The sequence below is a fragment of the Lolium perenne genome, chromosome 2 (assembly GCF_019359855.2).
Source record: "Lolium perenne isolate Kyuss_39 chromosome 2, Kyuss_2.0, whole genome shotgun sequence".
NCBI classification, from domain to species: Eukaryota; Viridiplantae; Streptophyta; class Magnoliopsida; order Poales; family Poaceae; genus Lolium; species Lolium perenne.
This window is the reverse complement of record NC_067245.2, coordinates 81,354,524-81,376,463: the sequence shown is the minus strand read 5'-3', so window position 1 is coordinate 81,376,463 and position 21,940 is coordinate 81,354,524. Positions and strand designations below refer to the sequence as shown.

The 21,940-nt window shown below is 47.9% G+C and overlaps 1 protein-coding gene across 1 annotated transcript; it reads right to left on the bottom strand.

Annotated features, from left to right (window-relative positions):
- Window positions 1-3,116: 3,116 nt before the first annotated feature.
- On the bottom strand, window positions 3,117-3,866 carry LOC139835176 (uncharacterized). Its single transcript, XM_071825126.1, has one exon. The coding sequence runs from the start codon at window positions 3,864-3,866 to the stop codon at window positions 3,279-3,281; it is 588 nt and encodes a 195-aa protein (XP_071681227.1). The 3' UTR covers window positions 3,117-3,278.
- Window positions 3,867-21,940: the final 18,074 nt, after the last annotated feature.

Sequence of the window (21,940 nt, the reverse complement as noted above, 5' to 3'; positions counted from 1 at the left end):
GTGGTGGTTTCCCGACCATCCTGTCCAGATGCGCGCCCACCGGCCGCCCGCCGCCGCCGCGTAGCCAGGTTCAGTGTTTGAGCTCTCTGGTACAGTAGCGTGGAAGAGACAGGCCGGTCGGCGCGGATGCGGACGCCTTGCAGAATGCAGAGGCGCAACGTTGCATGTGGGCTGTGGCTGGGTCGAGAAGAGTCCAGATCTCTCCAATCTCCCGAGGCAGGAGACATCCGTTTTTTTCTCGGGAGGGGCAAGAATGGCTTTCGTACTCTAAATGCCCTGCACACATGTTCAGCAACTTTTTTTTTTTGAAAACCACACATGTTCAGCAACTAAGGGTGTGTTTGTTAGCCCGGGTGAATCCAGAATTCCCATCCCATCCCATACAAGCTGACCCTAGCTAGGGTGAGCTGAGATTTTCAGCTGTGTTTGACAGTCTGTATGTGTTGAGATATGATGAGTTGAGATGTTATTTGGTGGGCTGGGTCTGTTTACCCATGCTGAACTCAGAGTTTGTTTGGTAGAATGCATGTGAGTAACATGTGATTACCGTGACTTGTTAGTAAGATGTGATTACCTGGCTTGGTGAGATCAGCACACAAACGTTGTAAAATTTCATCCATAACATCATAAATTCAAAACAGAACCAAGTATGCAGCACGAAAATATCCAAAATGATACATTACCAAGGCTCACTTCAGTACATAATTTAACATGTCTTGAGCAGCAAAAGCTAACATAGAAAATACGTCCAAATATTACTAAGTCTGCATCATATAATATGCTAGGCATTACAAAAGATATAGATTTTGATGTTGCATCAACTCACACCATCTCAAACTAGATCCGGATTTTTCGCTATGATACGCTTGAACGAGGCTTCACGAACAGCAGCTTCCATTTTGATGAAATTAAGGCCTTTTCCCTTATGCTCCGTCAAATAATCCAAAACAGCCAACCGTTTATCCATGTCGAAATTGGTAAGGTCCATAACCGTTTTGCACAAATCAGGGTGTGTTTCAGTATGGCAAGTGTTATTGATAGCACCAGCAACATCACGCAATGCATCAGACATGTTGGTTACCTGAATTGCATCTTCATCATGTAAAACCCGCTTCCTCTTTTTACTATTTGTTGAGGCAGAAGGTGAAGGAGTAGTTGCTCCGAGGCCTTGAGCTCCAAAGTCGAAGGGGATTTCTCCTTGCGCGGAACCTTGACCATTGGTTTCTCCACCCTCCAAATCAATAGTTTTTTCTAGACCCTCAACGTCGATGGGTTTCCCCAAAGGCTCATTAGATCCCATTGCAAACCTTCCGGTGGCTAGCTTATTGGCAAAGCAAGCTTCCATGTATTCATAGTTCACAAGTGGTGTGTTTAAAAATTCAGCATCTTTAGGAGTATCCTACATATATCATCAATAAAAATACATTTCAGCACTATAAAAACATAGCAACAACAGATTTCAGCAATGAAACAATGGTTATTTGGATATACCTGGGTATGTCCCAAGTAATGTTGGTCTTCTAAAACAATCATCTTCTGATCATCATCCCAAAGTGCCCCGCTTAGAAGCCTCAGTTTCTCGATTCTTTGGTACCTGATCTTCCACTTGCGGAGATGATTGGTTACTTGGGTAGTTGTCACATCGTAACCGACGAGTTGGGTCAAAGCTTTTGCTGCTTGTCCAATATGGATCTCTTTGAATCCTTTGTCAGTCTTGACACCTTTTGCTGCAATGTCGGCGAGACATCGCATCATGCATGCTGACATCATAGGGGTCCAAGTCATAACCTTCGGAGCCTTCTTTTTTGTAGCACCTACTTCTGGAACTTCATGCTCAATTTCAGCCATCTACACCAAAATTCAGCACCAAAATGAGTAATTCCAGCAATAGTATGCATATTCCAGCAGCATATATACACATTTCAGCACCAAAATGAGTAATTCCAGCAATAGTATGCATATTCCAGCAGCATATATACACATTTCAGCACCAAAATGAGTAATTCCAGCAATACTATGCATATTCCAGCAGCATATATACACATTTCAGCACCAAAATGAGTAATTCCAGCAATACTATGCATATTCCAGCAGCATATATACACATTTCAGCACCAAAATGAGTAATTCCAGCAATACTATGCATATTCCAGCAGTATATATACACATTTCAGCACCAAAATGAGTAATTCCAGCAATACTATGCATATTCCAGCAGCATATATACACATTTCAGCACCCAAATGAGTAATTCCAGCAATACTATGCATATTCCAGCAGCATATATACACATTTCAGCACCAAAATGAGTAATTCCAGCAATACTATGCATATTCCAGCAGCATATATAGACATTTCAGCACCAAAATGAGTAATTTCAGCAAATAGTATGCATATTCCAGCAAATAGTATGCATATTCCAGCAAATAGTTACACATTTAAGCACCATATTCATATATTACAGCACCAAAATGCAAGTTCCAGCAAGTTCTAGCAATAATATAGTAGTTCCAGCGCTGATGTTACAACATGATAAATCAAATGTGTGCTGCCCCCCTATTCGCCCACATCGCTTCGGCAAATTCATTCCTCTTTGCTTGCCAAGATGCATTATCATAAGCAATGTCGTGGTGGTCTTCATTGTTGGGTTCGGGTTCCCATGTCTCCTCCGGTGGGAAATATTCATCCTCCCCAAATTGAAGGATCCAATTATGGAGAATGGCACAAGCTATTACTACTTTAACTTGGGTCTTGTAAGGATGGAATGGCTTGTTGTAAACAAATTTCCACCGATTCTTATACGCAGCAAAAGCTCTTTCTACTGTCATCCTTAGAGAAGAGTGTCTCAAGTTGAACAATTCTTTATAGTTTTCAGGATGATTCCCTGCACCATACTCCTTCAAGTGGTATCTTGTCTTACGGTATGGTGGAAGGAAACCCGGTCTCACGGCATACCCAGCGTCAACAAGATAGAATTTTCCTACGAAATTCCAACTATTAGGTACATTTAAAACTACTGAAAAATATGTGGCTGCTAGGTTTATATTGTTACCTGGAGGTAATGACAACCCATCATCCCTCTCCACAGCATCCGCAAGTATGAGAGCATCATGGGCTGACCCCTCCCAACCAGCAAGTATATAGGTAAACCTTAAATCGAAGTCTACTGCAGCCATAACATTTTGGGTAGTACCATCTTTTCTACCTCTAAAGGCGGCTGAGATATTTGTTGGGACTCTAGCCATGACATGTGTTCCATCAATTTCTCCAATACAATCCTAGTTCATAAATATGTAAGTATGAGTGGACGGAGGACAAGATGAATATATAGAGTTTTCCAAATAAAAGTAGATTACCTTGAAGTAAGGATTGAAGCGGGTGTTTTCCTGAATTTTAGGGTGTATATTATTGGAGGGAGGACGGATCATCTCACCTCGCAACTCTCCAACAGCATACAACACAGCCTTAAAATACCTACTTATTACTTCAATAGATCTTCTAAAAATCGGTTGAAGAGCTCGAAACCTTGTGTTGTGGCCAACTACAAGGAGAAACATGGCTACTTGTTCCTCAATGGAAGTATGAATACTATCTTTCAATAATTCTCTCTCTCTAAACAAATTGCACAAGCGAAAAAAGGGAGCTCTTTTCATTCTAAGCTGATTTGAGCAATTTATGTCGGTAGAATGATAGATATATCTCAAGTTTGATTCCCTAGCTATATCCATATCAATCCTACGACCTAATAACATTGGAGTTTGGTTTCTAGCTCTCCTTGAGATAAAAATCATGTAAGCTCCCAATGCAGCTGCAAGGCTGGCTGCTTGCACGATTAGTTGACGTCGTTTTTTGGCCAAATCATCCATCTAAAGAAACAAAAACAACTCATTTTCACACACTAGAATGAAACAAACAGCACATAGCATGTATTCATCATCATACAATTGCATACAACCTTACCCCTACTGTCCACAACATTAAAATCTGAACATATCAATGTAACCCACAGTTTTTTGCAAAGAAACAGAGGGAGAGAACTACCTCAGATGCCTCGGTTGGAGAAGGGGACGGGGTGGTGCCGGCGGTAGAAGAGAACGGCGTGGTGGCCGTGCAGATCGGGTCCTGGCGGTGCAGCGTTGCCGGCGTGGTGGCGGGCCGAACGACGCGGAGGATGGCTTGCTGCCGGCGGGACGGGCGGTGGTCGACCTGGTCCGGTGGGGCGGCTGGCCGTCGGCCGCGTCAACGAGGAGCGGCGGGGCTGCTGGCCGTCGGCGGCGTCAACGAGGAGCGGCGGGGCGACGGGGCTGCTGGCCGACGGCGGCGTCAACGACGAGCGGCGGGGCTGCTGGCCGTCGGCGGCGCCAACGAGGAGCGGCGGGGCGGCGGGGCTGCTGGCCGGCGGGGCGTCGAACGAGAAGCAGAGAGGCGGCTGCTGCTCACGACCACGCCCTGGCCCCCATGCTTGCCGGCGGTTGGATTGCAGAGAGGCGGCGTCAAGGAGGAGTGGCGGCTCGGTGGGAGGAAAGGGGAGGAAAAGAACTAGGGCGTGGAAGTTGCCCTAACGCGGGGCCGAGCGGGAGGTCTTTCGCGGACGCGCGCGACGCAATTTTTCGGGTCAACTCGGCCAGGCTCACATGCGAAGCTCGTTTTCTACTTCTCAACCTGGCCAGGCCCGGAGCCATTTTCCGTATGAAGTGGGCTTAGCCCTGTGAGTTCATCCGACCTAACAAACACGGTCTCTGGTGAGAAAAGTGGGATGAGGACAGATTTTCTGAGTTAGGCTAACAAACACACCCTAAGTGTCAAGGCTGTTCGCAAAAGGAAAAAAGAAACATTTAGGGTCACTGTTCCGAAAACTTTGGTGGCCGTTCTAGGCTAACCTTGGCCCATAATTTCACAAAAAAACGATGGCGGCCTCTGTAGGTTATATCAGGCCCATTTTTCCCAAAAGCGACGGCCTTATGGGCCGATGCCAACATGACTTGCTCAACTCATTTCAAATCAATCATTTCCTTGTCAAGTGACAAGTCTGGTTGTTATCGCCACCTAATGGCGTTTGTATCCCGATGTTTGTGATTTAATAAAGGCGGTGGATCTCTAAAAAAAATCATTTCCTCCTCAATAACAACAAACATGAAATCGAGCTCCTATCGAGAGTTAACCGAATCATTCTTCTAAAAATAAAACCGAATCATTTCTGTAGTACGAGCCGAATGACGAGATCAAAGGAGCCAAATCTGCTTTTTGCCGACTGCTACTTAATCGTAGTGTTGGCCGAGGCATCAGGCGCAAATTGTTTGAGGCAGATTCTAGCCCGATATTACAGGGCTTCGGTTTAGCTTGTTAAAAAGGCAAAATCTTGAATCTGACTATGAGCACATGTGCTATCTTTTTTTTTCTCATAAAATAAAAAAATCAAAACTACAAGAACAGCTCGTATCAAATTAACCGACTCCTTAAGGGACTAACAAGAGACTACATTGTATTTTTGGCTATGTCTCCGGGAAAACCAGGGTATCCTAGATCCATTAAGTGTCATCCAATGCGCCCCGCGCACCGACAAGGTAACTTGACCTCCCTAGGATGGGCTAAGGATTATGATGGTGTTAGCCGAAGCAAGCAGCTCCCCGCCGAGGAATCCAGCGTGGTTTTCGGCATGTCCCGTCGAGCCCCCTTTTCCCCGAGGAAGGAGATGTCAGCGGTGACGTGCTCCTTCCGGACCAGGGAAGGGACATGTCAGCGGTGACGTGCTCCTTCCGGACCAGGGAAGGGACATGTCAGAGGACAACCGCGGCCGGAGTGCAAAAGGGATTTTCTGATTCAGATCCAATCCCAAATATGGATCGCAGTCTTCTCCTTGACTAGGCCACCGCCAATGGGGTATTTATACTCCTAGTGTTCGTGTTCCCACAAGTAACATTTGGCGCGGCAGGTAGTAGCTCAATTGTTCTAGATTCCTTCCTGCTCATGCACTTCGGCAGCAAGCATGGCAAAGACGAGATCTGCGCCAAAATCCTCATCCACTTCCGTGGTATATATACTTAAGAAATGTTGGCTCCTTTATACTAAATATTTTTACTTTACCTTGGATAATTTACTAACTTTAACTACTTCTTATCAGAATTATTATTTCTTAACATGGTTATGCAATTCAAATGCTTATCTTTAGTGTGCACCCTTGCTTAATTAGATTTCCATGGAAAATATATTTTTCTTGAGAAAAAAATTCGAGACATTTTTAGTTAACCTTCCTTACGTGTCTATCACAAACATAGCATTACTCTAAATATAATATGTGTAACCTCAATGTATTTGTTTGCGTTTGCATCTATTTAATTATATTTATATGTATATTGATAATTTAATATACACTGGTGGAAAAAGGGCCTTCGGTCGCGGTTCGCAACTGCCATTAGTCGCGGTTGCGCAACCGCGACCAAAGTAGCGCGACTAAAGGCCCCCCCCTTTAGTCGTGGTTCCTTACGAACCACGACTAAAGGCCCGTCCACGTGGGCGCCAGGCGGCCGTCAAGGCGGAGGACCTTTAGTCGCGGTTCTTCTGCCCAACCGCGACTAAAGGCCGCCGCAGGTTTAGGGTTTTAGGCCCCCCCTAAACCTGCCCCCCCCTAAACATATTTTCTGTTTAATTTGTATATTGTTTTATTTCTTTTGTGCTTTATTGTAATTTTGAAGGAGTTTCACATATTCTACGGTACTACATATATACATGCATATGAATGTACAATTTCAAACAAATTTGAAATTAGAACCAAAAAAATTCAAGAGGAATATACAATATATATTCAATATCATCGGATGACCATATACAAGTTTGAACAAGTTTCCATACATAATTTAATGCATGTATAGTTCTACGTCGTCGCAATGGTGTTCTCCTTTAGGATGGAGGACTTCCCTCCTGAACCATCCAGCTAGTTCCTCTTGAAGTGGTCGGAAGCGAGCTTCTGGACTAAGCATCATCCGGAGGTTATTCCTCTGAGCATTGAGATCACTCGGAACGCGCTCAGAGGTGTATCTCCGGATCATCTCACATACATAGTATCCACACAGATTGGTTCCCGGTGGCTGCATATCACTACCATTCTTAGCCTTTGACCGCATGAAATTTAGCTCTTTCTTGAATTCACCGACCTTTGTATCTGCGAACCGTCTCCAAACCATACGAGGCAAAGAAAATTAAATGAACAAGAGAGTTATTAGTTAATTACTTGAAGCTTAATTAGGAAATGAACGAAATAGGCCGATCGATATAGAGCGCAAATGAATGAAAACAATTACTTTTGAATCATTTGTCTTATGTCGGCCCACTCCGCCTTATCCATATCCAGAGAGTCGTGGATGAGACATTCTGATTTGTCAATTTTAATTACTACCAGAATCCAGTGGAACCAGCGGACACGATACATGCACAGTACGTCATGCATAACTCATCGATTAGCCGGCCATATACCATGCATGGAGTAAACAAAAGAGAATGTGCTCAAGACATAAACACTCACCCAAAATGGTAAGGAAATAGAATATCACTTTTGAGTTCCTGCTTATCAAGAAACCGCCACAGGTCTTTCTCCACGTCGGCGGGGTGATGCTTTAACGTATATCCATTAACGATGTGTGGGTCAATGAACCCAACATCATGGATGCTCCTTACTCTGCATTCCTTAATCTTCAATCTGCATGTATAATAGCGGACACAACAATATAGTTAGGACATATATATATATATATATAGTGCAGGCAATATGAACGAGATGGGGTAGAAATAAATCACTTACAGAACGTAGCAACTGATGATAGATTTGTCGAGCTCGCGTAGATTGAAAAGCTGGAACAATTCACTCAGATGAATTTGTACACAGTATTGTTTGAAGTGATGCTCATATCCAACTTCCGCATAAATATAATCTTTGGCGTTTTTATGTTTTATGTAACCCTTGTACCAGTTCAGCAGACCTTTCATTTGTGGAGGTAGATCCTCTTCCTGCGCAGGCTCGACGAGAGGCCCATTCTTCACATATGTAAGTACTACCTCCTTCACTGGTGCCTCATCAAGGCCTAACAGTTCACGAAGAGTAATACCTAAGTTGGCCGCTTGTTCTCTGGCACTCGTTACGGTCAATCCTGTCTGCCGCAGCTTCTATGATTTCGGGGGCATCCGGACCGGCGGCTGTCACTATAAGCGGGGCAATCGATTGTTTACTTTGTTCCCCGAGCTGGGCAACAACTCGTTTCCCGCTTTGTGCACTTTGTAATTCCGCTTTATCGGCCTCCTCATTCTTCTCCTTGAATATGCGTGCCTGATTCTTTAGTTCACGTGCATAGTCGTCAGGCAGATTCTTCGCGGCTTGGGACAGTGCGTTCAAAAATGACTTAGCCCACTTCTTTTGCTCATCAGAAAATGCGGCTTGGCTCGGGCTCTCTTTTCTTCTTGCAGGCCGCCTTCCATTTCTCTAAATCAGCGATCGCGGCCGCCTCGACTTCCTCGGCAGTAAGTTCCCAATGCCTCGTGGGGAGAGGCTTGCGTGATGGCTCCGGTAGCTGTGTTCTCTTAGGTACGTAAGGGTCCGGGTTAATAATCCAGGACTGCCGCTTCGCTTCTTCGCCGGAGGTGGATTGGGGGCGGCGTACGCACCCGCCCGGGGCGGACTAGGGGGAGGCGGCTGCTTACCCGCCGGAGGTGAATTGGGGGGCGGCGTCGGCTGACGTGAAGGAGGTGTAGGTGAAGCACCACCACCACCACCGCCACCGCCGCCACCACCACCACCGTAGGGGGGTGGACTTGTTGGCGCCTCGCCTGGAAACTTGATAAACTTCTTCTGCCATAGAATGAACTGGCGCTTGACATCTCCAAGTCTTTTCGCCCCTTCAGGTGTAGCAATGTCAATGTCCAGGTCCTCAAACCCTTGGACTATCTCCTCCACCGTGACACGAGCATAGCCATCTTGAATGGGGTTGTTGTGGTGGAGTGCTCCAGGTGGTAAAGCACTGCCGATGGCTACCTTCATGGACATGTTCCCGATAGGATAATACAGATGACATGCTTTCATCTCCTTTATATCGTCCACGGGGTAGCGAGGAGGCTCCGGTGCAGTAATTTCGACCACCAAAGGCTCCGGTGCAGTAATTTCGATCGTCGGTGCACCAGCCGGTGGGGCCTCCGTGGAAGCCACGCTGCTTCTCCGCTGCTGGCTTCCGAGATCCAATGGATGATCTTCATGCTGCGCCCGAGCTGCATCTCTTTCGGCTACTAGTACACTCACAGTTTTCTTCATGACATCCATTTCCGATGCCAACCGCGCCACAACATCTGCTTCCCGATCCATCTTTCTCTTACGGCTTCTGTAACCGTACGGGTCATCGTTCTGGGGGAACCCTACTTTCCACGGAATGTGCCCCATGCCTCGTACACGTCCTCCGTGTTCAGGATTCCCGAGGGCTTTTGTCAGGGCGTCGTTCTCTCTGTTGAACTTGATCCTCCCCTCTTGAGCATCCCTCATTGCCTCAATAAGCTTTTGGGTGGGTTTAATTATTTTGCCCTGATAAACACACTCCCCTGTCTCCGGGTTCAGCGATCCCCCATGCCCGTACCACCAGCTTTTGGCCCTTGGGTCCCATCCCTCCGTGCACCGGACGGATTCCTCGCGCCTCAGCTCGTTCTCCATCTTCTCCCACCTAGGCTGCCAAAAGCGATACCCTCCTGGCCCCATAATATGATTGTACTCCTTCTTGGCCGCATTATCCTTATTTTTTTTCGATATTTCAAGGAACTGCTCCGATTTCTTTTGCTTCACAAATTCTGGCCAATCATGTTGCAGTTTCTCATATTGTCCTTTGAAATCCGGAGTCTTGCCCTGCTTGACAAAGTCATGGGCTAGATTTTGCTTGTATTTCCGAAATGCGTTGGACATCTTAGAAAGAGCGAACTGTTTGACTAGCTTGCACCTCTCCTTGTTTTCCTGAATCTTGTTACCCTTCTCATCGTATTTGCGGTATTCCGGAGGTAGAACGAAATGTTCCATAAGCTTGTTGAAGCAATCTTTTTTTGTTCTCTTATCGACAAAAGTGAAACCAAGACGTGCCTTCTTTGGCTCATTCCACTCCTGGACGGTGATCGAGACGTTGTCTCTAACAACGGCTCCGCATTGGCTGATAAACTTGGTGGCGTTTTTGCTGGGCTCCAGCGGCCTGCCGGTTGCTTCCTCGACAACCTCGATGGTGCATGTTTCTCCTGGTTTCATCGTCTTGGTTGCGCCACGCTTTGACGACGTACTCAATTTTTTCGACGATCCGGCCGAGGGCTAAAATAAGAAAGAGAGTCGCGCGCGTTAGTACACATATATTTATTCAAATCAGTTAGTTTGTATCACCAGAGGCTCAATGTATATATATACCTCGGCGCCGGAGGTGGTTGCTACTTCCAATTGAAGATCGTCGTTTATCGACGTTTCTCTGGCATCATCTTGCTGACGGCGCCCTTCATCTTCACCCTCAAGGTTCAGATAAGAAGAGATATCATCTTCTTCTTGTCCGGTCGGCACATATAGAATATCGCCTTTTATGATGCCGAACATATGGTCTTCAAGGTCCGGATCATAGTTGTCCAGAATCGGGTCAGCTCTATCGTCCGCCATATGTCGATCTGAAAACATGAAGAAAAAACAAATTAATTAAGGGACGCCGGGGGCGGTGGCGGTGGCGAAAGGGCGGTGGCAAAAGGAGGGGGCGAGGAAGGGGTGGGAGAGGGTGTCGCGGTGGATGGATGGCCGAATCAAGACGATGGGCCAACAGGGCGAAAAAGAAACTTGTGCATGCGTTTTTCTTTCATTTTTTTTATAAGAAAGAAGAAGGAGAATAAACGGAAGGGAGCGGGCCGGAGACGTGGCGATGGATCCGTTTTCCGTGGCGCACCAATTAAAGCTAGCGCGGCGCCCCTTCTCTTGGCCGACGGCGTGGCGCCCCTTCTCTCTCGTGTACACTGGCTGGCGGCGGCGCGGCGCCTGTGAGTGGCGGCGGCTGCGGCGAGGGCGGCGACGTACGGGGCGCGGCGGTTGCATTGAGGCGACGTTGTTCAGCGCGTCGGCGGTGATTAATTTTTTTGTTAAGTTAATTAAAAAAAGATGAGAAAGGGGGGGGGGCCGGGGGCGGCGCCGCATGTACTAAGTCACATAATACACATAATTAGTCACATAATACACGTTTAGTCACATAATCGACGGCGATTAATTTTTTTGTTAAGTTAATTAAAAAAACTTAGTTACAAATTAGTCACATAATACACGTTTACAATTTAATTAAGTTACATTTTTAACTAAAAAACTTAGTTACAAATTAAAAAACTTAGTTACAAATTAAGTTACAATTTAATTAGTCAATTAATTAGTTAAAAAACTTAGTTACAAATTAAGTTACAAATTAAGTCAATTAATTAGTTAAAAAAACAAAAAAAAACGGCCGGGCCGGAGATCCTCTGCTCTCTCTCTCCTCTCTTCCTCTCTCTCTTTCCCGGCGGCGCGCGCGGCCAGTATGCGCGGCGCCCGCGCGCATGGCGGCGAACCACGCGCGCGCGGCGAACGGCAGCGGGGTTGCGGGCGCGCGCGGTGTGCATGGCGGCGGCGGCGCGCGGTGTCTTCTTGGCCGCGGCGGCGGCGGCGGTTACGCACTCTGCCGCGCGCGTGCGGTGGTCGGCGGTGCGGGCGAGGGCGGCGACGGTCGGCGGTCTTCGGCGTGAGCGGCGTGAGGCGCGGCGGTGGTCTTCGGCGTGAGCGCGGCGGCGGTCTTCGGCGTGAGGCGCGGCGATGGTCGGCGGCGGCGAGCAGCTGACGGCGTTCGGCGCGCAGAGACGAGCGGACGCGACGAGGAGAAGAAGAACTGCGCGGCGGTTCGCGCCGCGCCGATTTATAGCCCCCCCTTTAGTCGCGGTTGGGGAGGCAACCCGCGACTAAAGGGTACTTTTAGTCGCGGTTGGCCATACCAACCGCGACTAAAGGGTATTTCAGCAGGTTTTTTTCAGCCTCACACCTTTAGTCGCGGTTGGCCTGGCCAACCGCGACTAAAGGTATTTTTGAAAATATTTTTCTTTTTCAAAATCAGAAAAATAAAACTAATTCAATTCAAATTCTTAAAAATACAAATAATATATCAAAAAAATCAGAAAAATAAAACTAATAAAATTCAAATTCTTAAAAATACAAATAATATATCAAAAAAATCAGAAAAATAAAACTTATTCAATTCAAATTCTTAAAAATACAAATAATATATCAAAAAAATCAGAAAAATAAAACTAATTCAATTCAAATTCTTAAAAATACAAATAATATATCAAAAAAATCAGAAAAATAAAACTAATACAATTCAAATTCTTAAAAATACAAATAATATATCAAAAAAATCAGAAAAATAAAACTAATTCAATTCAAATTCTTAAAAATACAAATAATATATCAAAAAATTCAGAAAAATAAAACTAATTCAATTCAAATTCTTAAAAATACAAATAATATATCAAAAAAATCAGAAAAATAATATATCAAAAAATTCTTTCTTCCCGCCACTTTCTTCCCGCCTCTTTCTTCCCGCCACTTTCTTCCCGCCTCTTTCTTCCCGCCTCCTGTCTTCCCGCTCCCATTTTTCCCGCCATTTGTCACTACATATAGGTAGCCCGGCTTGGCCAGCATTATCACATCTCTACAATCTCTCATCACTCTCTCATGGCTTCCACCGCACCCACTCTAACCTACCGGCAGGTGGAGGAGCGTTGCGCCTCGATCTATCCGTGCCCACCGGGCTACCGCGTCCGCCTGGCCGGAGCCTAAGCGCCGGCGGCGTGCCGGTCCCTCCCGTCCTCGAGTGCTGCGCGCCGGGCGGCCATCACGAACCACTACTACCTCGACCTCACGCCGGAGCAGCGGATGAATCCCCGCTGGCATCCCGATAACCAGCATACTTGGGACGCCTTCTTCATCAATCGGCGTGAGAGGGCGCTCGCCAGGTATGAGGAGGACGGTCTGCCTCCTGGAAACTTCCACGAGGCCGGCCGTCGGCTATGGTGGTACGGCCGGACTCTGCAGAGCGTCATGGACTACATCACGGCCGGCGATATCACCCGCTGCGCTACCCTCGATTCGAGCCACGAGCGCCGCCCGACGAGCCGACGACAGCAGGCGACGACGACGCCGGCAACTTAGAAGGCGACGACTACAAGACAACAATGGCGGCTATGAAGACTACGAGTATGCATATTATACGCCTAGGCAGGAGTATGACTAAATCACTCCAAATTTCATGTATGCAGGAGCATGACTTAGTCACTCCAAATTTCCTGTATGCAGGAGTATGACTTAGTCACTCCAAATTTCATGTATGCAGGAGTATGACTTAGTCACTCCAAATTTCCTGTATGCAGGAGTATGACTGAATCACTCCAAATTTCATGTATCATCAGTACTATCTCGAGTCAATTGAATCATTCGAAAATGGACACCAAACACATCACGGGTAATATAATTCACATGATTCATTCAACAAAGTTTGGTACAATAAATTATTACACATCATTTCTTCCCTTGTGTCCCTGCTTGCTTACGATTGTGCCGTATCCATGGAGCATCCTCATCATTTAACTTAATGCTTGGGTCGGTGTTCACTTTGAAGGGCGGAATTTCAGCAAACATATTATAATCTTCTGACATGTCTGTCTTGTCCTCCACTCCCACGATGTTTCTTTTCCCTGAAAGAACAATGTGGCGCTTTGGATCATCGCATGATGTACTGATCGTTTTCTTATCTTTCCGTTTCCTCGGTTTGCTACTCATGTCCTTCACATAGAAAACCTGAGTGACATCTTTCGCTAGGACGAATGGTTCGTCAAGGTAACCAAGATTGTTGAAATCCACCATTGTCATTCCGTATTGCTGGTTCACCTTTACCCCACCTCCTGTTAGCTTGAACCATTTGCACCGGAACAAAGGGACCCTAAAGGAGGGTCCATAGTCAAGTTCCCATATCTCCTCTATGTAACCATAATATGTGACCTTTTGCCCATTCTCGGTTGCTGCATCAAAGCGGACACCACTGTTTTGGTTGGTGCTCTTTTTATCTTGGGCGATCGTGTAAAATGTATTCCCATTTATCTCGTACCCTTGGAAAGTCGTTATAGTCGAAGATGGTGTCTTGGCCAACATGTACAACTGATCTACAACATGATCGTCACTCATTAAATGTTTTCTCAACCAACTGCCGAAAGTCTCCATGTGGGCCTTCCTAATCCAAGATTCAGGCTTCCCAGGGTTGTCCGAGCGTAAAATATTCTTGTGTTTCTCAAAGTACGGAGCCACCAAGCTGGAATTGGTCAGAACTGTGTGGTGTGCTTCTGGAGAATGGCCGTCCATACATATCGTTGATTTCCTTCCGATCGTGCCTTTTCCACTTAGTCTCCCCTCGTGCCGCGATCGAGGAAGACCAATCGGCTTAAGGTCAGGAACAAAGTCAACACAAAACTCAATTACCTCCTCATTTCCATAGCCCTTGGCGATGCTTCCTTCTGGCCTAGCACGGTTACGAACATATTTCTTTAATATTCCCATGAACCTCTCGAAGGGGAACATATTGTGTAGAAATACAGGACCGAGAATGGAAATCTCATCGACTAGGTGAACCAGGAGGTGCGTCATAATATTGAAGAAGGATGGCGGGAACACCAACTCGAAACTGACAAGACATTTGATCACATCGTTCTGTAACCGTGGTAGAACTTCTGGATTGATTACCTTCTCGAGAGATTGCATTGAGGAATGCACATAGCTTCACAATGGCTACTCGAACATTTTCCTACAGAGCCCCTCAAAGCAATCGGAAGCAATTGCGTCATAATCACGTGGCGCCGTGAGACTTCAGGTTTTGGAACTTTTTCTCCGCCATGTTTATTATTCCCTTTATATTGGACGAGAATCACGACGGGACCTTCATACTGCTCGAGCATTCAAAAAAGATGACCTTCTCTTCTTTGGTCGTAGCGTAGGCCGGCACGACCTTGAAACCGTTCGGATGCCGGTCATCGTGGTCTTTCAAACTTTGCTGGTCTGCCGTGCTTCCTTTGTATCATTTGACTTCCCATACACGCCCAAGAAGCTTAGGATGTTCACGCAAATATTCTTCGTAACGTGCATCACGTCGATTGCAGAGCGGACTTCTAGGACTTTCCAATATTCTAGCTCCCGAATATAGATTTCTTCTTCCACATGGCTGCGTGCCGTCAGCTCCTTCGGAACCGATTGTCCGCCAGGACCCTTTCCAAAGATGACTTTCAAATCCTTGACCATATCAAATACCTCGGCACCGGTGTGTTCCGCAGTGCTTCGGCCGGTGATCTGCCTTGCCGTTGTAATGCTTGCCTTTCTTTCTTCTTGGATGACCTTTCGGAAGAAATCGACGATGCCCAAGGTACACGTTCTTCTTACAATTTGGCAAATGTACACTTTCGGTCTCATGTAAGCGGTGCGTGCATGCATTGTATCCCTTATTTGACAGTCCCGAAAGGTTACTAAGAGCAGGCCAATCGTTGATGGTTACGAAAAGCAACGCTCGTAGGTCAAATTCCTCTTCTTTGTGCTCAGCCCACACACGGACACCAGGTCTGACCCACAGCTGTAAAAGTTCATCAACTAATGGCCTTAGGTACACATCGATGTCGTTGCCGGGTTGCTTCGGACCTTGGATGAGCACGGCATCATAATGAACTTCCGCTTCATGCACAACCAAGGAGGAAGGTTGTAGATGCATAGAGTCACGGGCCAGGTACTATGGCTGGAGCTCGCTCGCCAAAAGGATTCATGCCATCCGTACTTAGACCAAATCTTATGTTCCTTGCGTCGGCTACAAAATCTTTGAACTCTCTGTCGATCTTTCTCCATTGCGTTCCATCTGCGGGTGTCTCAACTCCCGTCCGACTTACGGTCCTCTTTGTGCCATCGCAACAACTTGGCATGCTCTTTGTTCCTGAACAGACGTTTCAACCGTGGTATTATAGGAGCATACCACATCACCTTGGCGGGAACCCTCTTCCTGGGTTTACGGCCCTCAACATCGTCACCAGGGTCATCACCTCCGATCTTATAACGCAATGCGGTGCATACCGGGCATTCATTCAAATTCTCGTATTCACCGCGGTAGAGGATGCGATCGTTGATGCATGCATGTATCTTCGAACCTCTAAACCTAGAGGGCAGACAACCTTCTTTGCTTCGTACGTGCATTGGCGGGCAACTCGTTATTCTTTGGAAACATATTCTTCAACATTTTCAGCAAGTTTTCAAATGCCGAGTCAGCTACACCTGCTCGTGCCTTCCATTTCAGCAAATCCAGTGTGCAGCCCAGCTTTTTCAGACCATCATCGCATCCGAGTACAGCGCCTTCCTGTGATCCTCTAACATGCGATCCAAATTCTCCCTCTCCTTTTCAGTTTCGCAGCGTCTCCGTGCATCAGCAATGGTCCGACCAAGATCATCAATGGGATCATCACGTGCCTCTTCTTCACCTTCCCCTTCACCTTCCCCTTCACCTTCAGCATCCTCCATGAAAGTATCACCGAAATGAGCAAGATAGCTTTCATCGATGAAATCATCCCCTTCTTCATCTTCTTCCATTATAACCCCCCTTTCTCCATGCTTGGTCCAACAATTATAGCTTGGCATGAAACCGTGCCGAAGCAGGTGCATGTGAACATCTCTTGAGGAAGAGTAACCCTTCTGATTCTTACAGTTAACACATGGAATGAGATAACAAAACCCCTCGCTTGTTCGCATTAGCCACTACGAGGAAATCTTTCAAACCCGTCTTGAACTCGCTTGGAGAGTCGGTTACCGTACATCCATTGCCGATTCATCTGCATTATTATAATATAAAATATATAATTAACCATCATGCATTTGTTAAACTAACTAGCTACAAACAATATAAATTAAACAATGAACTACACACATGCATATTTTATCAATGACACATCAAAGGTTCAAGTTGCTAACCGTGATCGAGGAGGAAAAAATAAATGAGAAAGCTCAAGTGTGGCTCCAACACTTCATATCATGTTTGTTTCATGCTCTTGGGGCATTTCATCAAACACCTTATGTGCATAAGAGGAACCAAAAGCAAACCTAACACCCACTTGTGAAGTTTGTGGAGAGAATGGCTCCAAATGGCTAAGTGTTGGCTGCTGGACGGGTATATATAGGGGAGGGGCTTTAGTCCCGGTTGGCCTGGCCAACCGTGATTAAAGGCCTTCGGGCACCTTTAGTCGCGGTTGGCCACGCCCACCGCGCGGAAATCGCCCCACGTGCACCAGCTGGCCACCGAGCGCCCTGGGCCCAGGCCTTTGGTCGCGGTTCGCCTCCCGAACCGCGACTAAAGGTCCCATTAGTCGCGGTTCCTATAGCTTCGCGACTTATGGGGCTGGACGGAAGCCTGTTTTTCTACCAGTGATAGCATCCTATGGTGAATGTGTCTAACAAATATCATAAGTAGATATCTCTAGAAAAAATACAAACATACATGTTACTATGTTCGTTCTTCACCCGTTAGGGTAGACGATCTACCTCCAACTTTCCCCTCTTGTCAGCTACGTCGACACACCCCTCACCACACCTGGATGAGCCTCGTGAAGAATGCTCCTCCTAGAACTTCATGCAAAGAGGTACATCTAGGTCATAGCTAGTTGTAACTGTTTATGATACATCTAACAGATTTTTCCTAGTGTTTGGTATCTTGTATTGCATCGGTCCGAACAGAAGTGCAGATTGTTTAGATGCCTGGATAAAGTGTTCCATCTCTGTTTAGCACATGTGTTTAGTTGCTATTTTGGGCACTCCGGTTGTGCTTCTCCTCACCAACATTAGAATCACATATGCACAAAAGGAAGTGTTTAACAACCTCCTGGAGGCTAGCACAACTACTAACAACGACGATCAAACAACACTAGAGACAGGGATCAAGCACATAACCTTAACAGCCATGATCAGCATAAGGACCCTTGCGATGCTTCTTGCAGCTGAAGATGCTAGAGCACTGTTGGGGGGATGACCCCCGGTATGCCAAAGGCATGCCAAACCGGATGGTTTGAGCCATCAGGATACCGGTTAGATGTTCATGCCGGAGTCTAAGATAGGCGTTTGGCTGGACAGGCTAAGCCGGTATCCTCATAAGAGGGATACCGGAACCGGATAGAAAAGGTACCGGGCCACCGGAAGGAAGGGCTTGTCGGCAAAGCTGGTCAAAGATCCTCTCCAGAGCTAGAAGACAAGGATGAGCTAAGCAAAGTAGCTTTAAACGAAGGGCTGACGATAAAGAAGAAGATGACGGAGAAAGAAGCCGGAGGACGTCAGCCTCCCTGATTAAAGAAGACCCCGATGTCATCTATGATTAAAGTAGCTTTGTACAGTAGCCTTGTAAAGTAGTTTGTCCAGTCAAAGATGCCATTAGGGTTTCTTGCACTGTAAGCCACCCTCTCCCCTATAAAAGGAGAGGGGGCAGCCCTTCTTCACGGGCACGCGTGTATGTAGGTAGGCAGAGCCTGTAACTTGTGTGAATCAATGAACATGGTGATCTAGAGCGAGTTCTTCCTTGTGTCTTTCTTCTTCAACCTCTGGCCTTGGCCAAGTTCCTGAGGAAACCATCCGGAAGTTCGTCCCACCTGATCACAAACCCTCCCCCGAATCCTCTTGCGTCCATTCGGCCCCAATCTAAGCCATCCTATGGCATCTGCTCGTTCACCACGACGACAGTTGGCGCCCACCGTGGGGCGAGAAGTGGCGTATGATGGAGTTCACATTCGGGCGGGCGTCCTCGAGATCTCCGGCGAGCGCACGGTGTCCGCGTTGGTGCAGCGCATCTACGCCATGGACTTCATCAACGACAACGCGGGCTGCTTCGCCAACGGCGGCGTCTTCCCCAAGAACGGCCGCATCATCGAGTTCGGCAGCCACCGCGTCTACTTCGGCACCGTCCCCGTGCGCCAGCGCCTCTCGCCGGTGCTGGTGGCACCGGACCCGCCAAGATGGCTCTGTGCTGGTCGCGCCGCCGGCAGCGTCGAGGTAATGATGACCGGTGTGGCTGGTGCAGGAAAGGAGGTTGCGGCTGAAGGTGCCGGTCGCGCGGTTTCGACCCGTGCGGCCAAGCCGCCGCTGGAGCGCGGCGCAGGCGCAGCGGGAGCATCATCTGCGCCACCGGAGACACCGCTCCAGGCGGCGATGAACGTCCTCGCCACCCCCATCGCGCAGAACATCGACCCGGCAGCGGCTCAGGCGGAGCTGGAGGCGCAGCGCCAGAAGATGCTCGAGAGCGGCAAGGACATCGTCAGGGCGCAGCGCGAGCTGAACCTAACCGTATGTGAGTATAACGCTGCCCATGGCTTTGCTTCTGTTAGCGCGCATGCTGCTAGGATGCCGGAAAACCGGCTAAAGGCTCGCAACCTAGATCAAGATTTGCGCAAAGAGATTCTTACCGGCAAGAGTGCCTCTGCATCTGTTAGCATCGTGGAAAAACCTAAGTATAGCAGCCCGGATAAAACTATAAAAGCTGCTAAAGCTGCTGTAGAGCTATGCGAGTCGCTTTCCGGAGAAGCTTTGGCAAAACAGCAAGAGCGTGTTAGAGAGCTGCTGGAAACTATTGAGCAGCAAAATGCTGAGCAGCTGGCTAAGCTGAACAAGGCAGCGGCCTCAAAATCCGCGCGTTCAACAAAGAATGCCGGTAGCAAGTCCCATGGGCAGGCATCGTCCCCCCATCCGGATAGAAGAAGAGAAAAAGATGTGAATGCGCAGCAGATGACTGTGTATGATCCGGTTCTTGCCGGAAAGCAACAAGCCGGGCAACATGATGCCGGTAGAAAAAGCCAAGGGGCAGAGCGAGGCTACGCCAGAGGAGGCTATGCCGGAAACAATCATGCCGGTAGATATGAGACCGGGCAAAACTATCGAGCTGCAAGGGCAGCGTACGATGAGGAGGAAATAGATCCCCCAAGGTACCGGCAGGCAAGGGCCGCGGTACCGGAATGTTACGATGAAGCTGATTCTGCAAGACCGGCAGCATACCGGAACCCATTGGGAGAACGCCTGGGAGAGAGATACCTACCGGAACGGGATGCGATGCACCGTCTGGATAGAGTATACTTGTCAGAAATGATCGAGGAGGAAGGTCCTCCAGGTCCAAAGTGCTTTGGCCCAAGGATCATGAAAGAAAAACCACCAGTTCGCAACTTTATGTTGCCCCGTGACACAAAAACATACGATGGCACCACAAAGCCGGAAGATTGGCTCGCGGATTACGTGACCGCGGTATACGTTGCAGGCGGTGGAGGAACCGTAGCAGGAGGAGGAAACCGGCGTTGGGCCGTGAGGATCATACCATCGTTTTTGGTTGGATCGGCAAGAATCTGGCTAAACAACTTGCCGGCAGGAAGCATAAATGGCTGGCTGGATTTTGAGGAGGCTTTTATGAGCAATTTCAGCAGCACCTATCAGAGGCCAAACAAAGCCGCAAAGAACTTTGCTCTCAGGCGTGCAGCGCCCGAACGAAACAGACCGGGATTATCTGGCCCGGTGGAACACTACAAGGAACTCCTGTGAAGGGGTAATCGAGGCACAAGCCATTGCTTGGTTTAGCAGTGGATGCAGAAGAGGTTCACCGCTATGGCAAAAATTGCAGCGGAACATGCCGACAACGTTGGCAGAGATGATACGTGTGGCGGATAGCTATGCGTTGGGAGACCCAACGCAGTCGGCAGTGCAACCTGAGCCGGAACAGCTGCGCCACGAACAACACCGGGATAACCGGAATAACAAAAGAAGGGAAGATTTTCCGGATCGAAGGTATGGTCCGCAGCAAGTTGCTTCTTTGTGCGAGGAAAACTCGAGGCCAGCGCGATCGAGGCAAAAAACCGGATCGCAGCCATGCGCGGGTCCTAAGAAACAATGGGTGGAAAAGAAACCCTGGGTCCAGAAAAGAAACTGGCAAGAACCCGCAAAATACACCATGGAAGCTGCCATGGATCAACCTTGCCGGTGGCACACACCGAATCCGGCACACCCGTCAAACCACCTGACGAAGGATTGTACCTGGACAAAGTACTTGATGCAGAAAGGAACGGTAAAAGATGCCCAACCGCCACAAGACATGCCGCGGCAGCAACAGCTACCGCCACCACCGCCACTTACCGGGGCAAACGCCTTACCGGTGCAGCCAAACCGGCAGCAGTACCAGCAAGTTAACCGGGTGGAGCAAGATGATCAACCACCTCCACCGGCACCTTTAGGCCGGAATGTTTACGAAGACCCGCATCTGTGCTGTGTTGTCTTTGTCACTGAGCCAACAGACAGGCAAAGCCTGCACCGCCGCTCCATGGAGGTCAATGCTGTGATGCCGGCAGTCCCCAAGTACATGCAGTGGTCCAATCAGGAAATTACCTGGTCATTCAAGGATCACCCTAAGATCATGCCGAATCCGGGTGGATATGCTCTTGTTGTGGACCCAATCATGAAGGGGCCGCAAGCTCGAGTAAAATTCAGCAAGGTGCTGATAGACAATGGCAGCAGCATCAACATCATGTACAAGCACACCATGCGTACGTTGGGCATAACAGAAAACATGCTTCAGCCAACGCGCACAACGTTCCACGGAATCGTTCCGGGCTTGTCCTGCGCCCCGATAGGAAAAGTTCGGGTGGACGTGGCATTTGGAGGACGTGACAATTGCCGGGTTGAAAATGTTGAGTTTGAGGTGGTGGATCTAGACAGTCCCTACCATGCATTGCTGGGGAGACCGGCGTTGGCAGCTTTCATGGCCACAACTCATACGGCTTACCTCAAGATGAAGATGCCGGCACCTCGTGGACCATTGACTGTTGTGGGAAACTATAAAGTCTCGCTGGAAACTGC